Source organism: Salmo salar, chromosome 18 (assembly GCF_965601325.2).
Source record: "Salmo salar chromosome 18, fSalSal1, whole genome shotgun sequence".
Lineage (NCBI taxonomy): Eukaryota > Metazoa > Chordata > Actinopteri > Salmoniformes > Salmonidae > Salmo > Salmo salar.
Window position 1 is genome coordinate 74,230,864 of NC_138308.1, and position 6,728 is coordinate 74,237,591.

Here is a 6,728-nt window from a genome sequence, read left to right on the forward strand (position 1 = left end):
TTAGACAATGTGATCCTTCTTACCTGGGCATGGGCTCCTGCCTGGCATAATTTTTAATGTTTTTACTCTTAGTGTTAAATCAAGCTCTCACTCAACCCCAACTCTCCACCGGGCACAGTGAGTTGCATTGTGTATTTTGTTTCAACATGAGGGCTGTATAGGATTTTTTTTTTAATCATCTGAGCCATACAGGGGCCTTGCGGGTTGAGATATGAGGTCACACACACACCTCTGTAGACTTGTGCCCCTCACCAAGCCCTGCATTGGCCACAACAGCTTGGCCTGGCAACATAAACCCTTTGTACAAATTGAATGGGAATTGGGCAGGATGGAATACATTTTCCACCCACTTGAATAAATGTAACACTCTTTGGCTGGGTCCTTGCATTTCTATGCCAAAGTCAGGGAAGAAATCAGACAAAAATCACTTTATTGCGAAGGAAGCAGAATAAGCTTAGCACTGTTTAACAAAACATTTTCAGGGTTGACGTACATTTACGTCATTTAGCAGACGCTCTTATCCAGAGCGACTTACAGTAGTGAATGCATACATTTCATACATTTTTTTCTCCATACTGGTCCCCCATGGGAATCGAACCCACAACCCTGGTGTTACAAACACCATGTTCTACCAACTGAGCCACACGCGAACGTCTTAAAGACTTCACAGCTACCATCTGTTTCAGATGGGCTTCAATTCAAAATTGCCTGTAGGAACATTGCAATGGACCAAGCTTGGTTGCAGTCAATTAGAACAGAACATTGAGCAAAAGAATAGCTGTTATTGGCTGATTAACACTATGCCCATTGGCTGTTTAGGTATTTACCATGGTCTGAGATCTGTACTTGGAAATTATGCCAGCATACTCCCTTCCAGAGCGGTACGCAGTCCGTGGTCGCTCCGGTCGAGAGAAGTCCACGTGGAACAGGCCAAAACGTACGCTGAACCCGTCGGCCCATTCAAAGTTATCCAGGAGAGACCAGGCGAAATAGCCTCGCACGTCAACACCATCCTCTCGGAGAGCTAGAACAAAGATAAACAACATACATGGTATTTTTATAAAAATACATGTGACAGTGCGCATTAAGGGGTAATGTGAAAATACTTTGTTCACATTACAAAAGGACAAGATCCCATTGTATTATGATTGCCATAGTCTCTCTCTTAACCTTCTCCATTGACCTGAAATTAGCTAAATACTGTCACTAATTCTAAAGAACAGGTTCATCAATGAAGGATTCAAGTCACTCAGTCCCCTGTAGCTTAGATTCTGGATCATGTATAAATACTACGATTTTATGTGAGAAGCAACCCCTCAGAGATTTAAATAGTACAAGTAGCGACTGGATTGAATTTCAGAAGAAATTCACATTAAATAATGATAGATTCTCCATAATATACGGCAGCTTTATGGTGGCCACTTTCTGGTCTATACCTCTGGCTACTTCCTGGATGATGTCATGGTAAAACCCACAGCGCTGGACATCTTCCATGTCCACTGGCCCCACCTGGGAGAAGCCATTTTCTGTGATGTAGATCGCAGGGTTGTTGAATGTGTCCTGTCAAAGAAACTGGTTGCTATCATTGTCCAATAAAATATGAGTTCAATAATGACAGTCAACCAACACAGTGGAAGGCTTTAAAGTACAGTGGTGTGTGTGTGTGTGTGTGTGTGTGTGTGTGTGTGTGTGTGTGTGTGTGTGTGTTCTGGCTTTTGTTGGTTTCGTTCCACAAATTTAAACTTTCAAATGGTACCACAAAGATGGTTGGAGGTCCACACATCAGAGAATGTTGACTTGAATGGGAATATGTTGTTTTAAATTCTACTGTCAATCCTCCATAGGAAAATCATAGAAATATAGATAATAGAATAGACATTACCATTTAAGTTGACATTTAACGGTGGGTGGACCGGTCATCTTTGCGGTATTAGAAGTTACATTTTCAATTAAAATTTCAATGGTATACTAGCTAAATTGCATTCAAATCGATTTACCCCGGTGACAAACTGCGACAGCAGGATATTTCTCATTCTCAAAAAACAGTTTTCACCTGAAGCAATCAATGTGACACAATTCAGTGTGACACAATTCAATGTGACAACTGTAATGGGTCCCCAATCTGTTTACTGTGCAAAAAAACTATCAATAGCGAGCAACTCTATTAATGTTAAATGTTTTCTCCTCACTAAAGGTTTGGCTCAAGGCAGGGGATTCATGAATTGAATAATCCTTAAATGTAAAATCATCAGAAAAAATGTATTCTAAAACGTCATTTCATCCTCTGAATTGACTGCTTTCGAATGGAGCCGACCCTGTTAACCTGGGCGCTGTTCGGATACTTTAAAAATGTGTACTTTCCTTAATGTAATCACTGATCTGACATGATGTGGATTGGTAGAAGTGGAACTTTTAAAACTTTGTTTTATTTTTGTAAGTATTGGAACAGGACCCTGGTCCTCTTTACCTTAACGTACTTCAGCAGTTTCCTCAAGCCGTCAGGAACCACAGCCAGCCATGACACCCCACATACCGGCCAGGATGGGTCCACCACCCCTTCTGCATCCTGGTCACTCTTCAACCCCAACACCCCTGGACAACATTCACCTGGCTTCACCCTCCGAGACGTATAGTAGTTCAACGCAAAAAAGTCAGCCGTGCCGAGAAGACTAGGCTCGTCTTTGGAGAACCTGGGCAGTCTAGAACCTTCTTCGTAACCCAGTTCTTTGCTTCTGACCTCAATACTAGACCTCATCACTTCTGGGTAGTCTCCAGTGACAAACAGGGGCCAGGCAAACCACCCTAGTGTAAAGGCCAGGTAGCGTTCAGTGGCGGCCGTGTCATCAGGACTGGCCGGGTCCAACGGTTCAGCCCAGTCGCTATTAATCGCTAAGGACACCGAGCCACCCTGTTTTTCCCTGTAGAGGACATTGTAGCTGTGCCAGGCCCTGGCGTGGCCACGTAGCATGTTGTGGCCCACCAGGTAGGCAGCCATCCCTGGTTCTTTTACCCCCGGGGCAAAGATGCCATCCTCGTGGCCCAGTTTAGCGCACACGTATGGCTCGTTCAACGTGATCCACAGTTTCACACGATCCCCGAACGCTTCAAAGCAGAAGCGGGCGTAGCTGTCAAAGATGGCCGCAATCTCAGGTGATTTCCAACCTCCCTGGTCCTGGAGAGCTTGTGGCAGGTCAAAGTGGTACAGGGTAACCATTGGCAACACGTCACTAGCCAGCAAATCATTGATCACTTTGTTGTAGTATCGCAAACCTGCAGGACAGAGACACATAGCTTAGTAGTAAATCATGGGTATCAAGGCTAAATTAGTCTTCAAATCAGGGACGCTGCACTGATAAGAAAAGCACACAACAAACTGTGGCAAAAGGGTCCAGACCCCTTGACAGAGTTTGTGGCACTGCACTGTTTACATAAACAAAAGCCTGGTCGTAACACAATAATGTATATTTCTTTTTTTTATCATATCATATGTCATAGGCATTCACCACAAATAAATACTGGAGGAATCTTATCGTAAGTAACCACTACACAGTCTCAAGGTAAGTCTTCAAGATGGTTTCCCCCCACCCCACCCGAGTACAGCTACCTTTTTGATTGACGTGCCGTGTTATCCCCTCCGGTAGCAGGCGGGACCAGGACAGAGACAGGCGGTAGTGGGTCAGGCCTAGCTGACGGATACACCGGAGATCCTCTTCCCAGAGCTCATAGCTGTTACAGGTGATATCTCCACTCTGGCCCTCGAACACTAGTCTGCCCCCCTCGTGACAGAACGTGTCCCAAATGCTCGGTCCCTTGTCATCCACATCCCAGCCTCCTGCAAGGTTCAATTCATAGCAGTAGCAGTTTGAATACCAAAAACAAAAAAAATTCTTAAGAAAAATGTGCCTACAATTCCTAAAAATAGCTATTGTACTGTAGCCTATATACAGTGCATTCGGGAAATATTCAGACCCCTTCACTTTTTCAACATTTTGTTACGTTACAGCCTTATTCTCAAATGTATTAAATGAATTGTTTTCCTCATCAATCTACACACAATACCCCATAATGACAAAGCGAAAACAGGTTTTTAGAAATGTTTGTAAATGTACGTAAAAATATATTTAAAAAATACCTTATTTACATTAGTATTTAGACTCTTTGCTATGAGACTCTACATTGAGCTCAGGTGCATCCTGTTTCCATTGATCATCCTTGAGATGTTTCTACAACTTGATTGGAGTCCACCTGTGGTAAATTCAATTGATTGGACGTGATCTGGAAAGGCACACACCTGTCTATACAAGGTCCCACAGTTGACAGTGCATGTCAGAGCAAAACCCAAGCCATGAGGTCGAAGGAATTGTCCGTAGAGCTCCGAGACAGGATTGTGTCGAGGCACAGATCTGGGGAAGGGTACCAAAACATTTCTGCAGCATTGAAGGTCCCCAAGAACACAGTGGCCTCCATCATTCTTAAATGGTGGCCTCCATCATTCTTAACACGGCCAAACTGAGCAATAGAGAGAGAAGGGCCTTGGTCAGGGAGGTGAACAACAACCCGATGGTCACTCTGACAGAGCTCCAGGCCTTTATGGTAGAGTGGCCAGACAGAAGCCACTCCTCAGTAAAAGGCACATGATAGCCCACTTGGAATTTGCCAAAAGCATCTAAAGGACTCTGACCATGAGAAACTTTTAGCCTGAATGCCAAGCGTCACATCTGGTGGAAACCAGGCACCGCTCATCACCTGGCCAATACCCTCCCTATGGTGCAGTATAGTGGTGGCAGCATCATGCTGTGGGGATATTTTTCAGCAGCAGGGACTGGTAGACTAGTCAGGATCGAGGGAAAGATGAACGGAGTAAAGTACAGAGAGATCCTTGATGAAAACCTGCTCTCGCTGTCCTACGCTCGTTATCCTGTTGGAAGGTTCCAACGGGACAACGACACTAAGCACACAGCCAAGACAACACAGGAGTGGCTTCTGGACAAATCTATGAATGTCCTTGAGTGGCCCAGCCAGAGCCCGGACTTGAACCCGATCGAACAACTCTGGAGAGACCTGAAAATAGCTGTGCAGCGACGCTCCCTATCCAACCTGACAGAGCTTGAGAGGATATGCAAAGAATGGGAGAAACTCCCCAAATACAAGTGTGCCAAGCTTGTAGCGTCATACCCAAAAAGACTCAAAGCTGTAATCGCTGCCAAAGTTGCTTCAACAAAGTACTGAGTAAAGAATCTGAATTTGTATTTTTTATACATTTGCAAAGAAAATCTAAAAACCAGTTTGATTTGTCATTATGAGGTATTGTGTGTAGATTGACGAGGGAAAAAAACTAATCAATTTTAGAATAAGGCTGTAATGTAACAAAATGTGGATAAAGTGAAGGGGTCTGAATACTTTCTGAATGCACTGTCAATGGGCTACTCTGAGTCTATAGTTGCTCATTCTGTATGTATATAGCTCATGCTGTAGTTATTAAATCTATACACAACTTCATTAATGTTTCAACTATTAGGCTACTATCAATAGTCCCCCTTTTGCATTAGAGATCCAACTGCAGCCTGCCGGTAGACCTATAGGTTGCAAGCAGCCTACTTCTCGCGCTTGGCCAGAGAAAGTCGTCTCGGGGACGCGCATTACGTTTCCTAATCAAATGACTGTATCTACAAATGCACACAAAAGAAACACCGTTACCGCCGGCGGGAACAAATTCTTATTACGTACCTTCGATTTGATAAGCGGATGTAGCCGCGCCCCATGCAAAGTTAGACGGGAACATGGTTTCAGAATCGTTCGTATGGATACAATTCCATTCAGGGCTGTTGGTTAATATTTGCCTACATGTAAAAAAAAAAAAAATCAACAAACCTTGTTGTGAAATATTGTATTGTCAAGCAGGTAAGAGTTAGAGGAGCTACATGGTCAATCTGTCCTCTGCATTGGCCGTGCAGTATTTACCGTGGCATTCATGCTTCGTGGAGCAGCGCAGAACTGTTGAGCAGAGCTATTGTGTAGGAAGTTTTCAAGGAAGTGAGTTTGTGTTTATATAGGACCTCCAGCCATTACCGACTGTCAACCATTAATGTCGATGCGGAGCTAAACGGAGCCCTCCGCATTGTTACAACATTTGGGAAGTGCACGGCGGTGCGGTACATAACTCAATTTGGTCTCTGCATGACTCTGGAGGCTTCGCTATTGCGTCACACCCTCCACACATAGCCTCCAACCATATTTAGAATAAAGCATAAATTGGCTTTTAGTTATGTAGACTCTGATGCGTTACATCACTAGGGCTTGTTCGCTAGCGTTGTTGTGAACTCGCGCTGCGCAAATTCTGTTTGTAGGCTACAAAAAGGATGGAGTAAAAAAAAACAGCTGGAAGATGAGGATCTATCTGACTTCAGAAAATATTCACACCCCTAGACCTTTTCCACATTTTATTGTTACAGCCTGAATTAAAAATTACATTTAGATTTTGTGTCACTGGCCTACACACAACACCCCATAGTGTCAAAGTGGAATTCAAATCAAATCAAAGTTTATTTGTCACGTGCTCCAAATACAACAGGTGTAGACCTTACAGTGAAATGCTTACTTACAGGCTCTACCTAACAGTGCAAAAAAGGTATTAGGTGAACAATAGGTAAGTAAAGAAATAAAACAACAGTAAAAAGACAGGGGAAAATAACAGTAGCGAGGCTATATACAGTAGCGAAGGCTATAAC

At 43.6% G+C, this 6,728-nt stretch overlaps 1 protein-coding gene across 2 annotated transcripts; it reads right to left on the bottom strand.

Moving 5' to 3' along the window:
* Positions 1-413: 413 nt before the first annotated feature.
* On the bottom strand, positions 414-6,147 carry gba3 (glucosidase, beta, acid 3). 2 transcript variants are annotated; one of them, XM_014155828.3, is made up of 6 exons: positions 5,962-6,147; positions 5,728-5,840; positions 3,605-3,832; positions 2,468-3,270; positions 1,437-1,560; positions 414-1,024 (listed from the first exon to the last, which is right to left on the bottom strand). In XM_014155828.3, the coding sequence occupies exons 1-6, from the start codon at positions 5,967-5,969 to the stop codon at positions 816-818; spliced, it is 1,485 nt and encodes a 494-aa protein (XP_014011303.2). In that variant the 5' UTR covers positions 5,970-6,147; the 3' UTR covers positions 414-815. The 2 variants fall into 2 exon arrangements, with proteins under 2 accessions (XP_014011303.2, XP_045557308.1); XM_045701352.2 differs by having other exon boundaries at positions 5,728-6,147.
* Between the last annotated feature and the right edge of the window lie 581 nt (positions 6,148-6,728).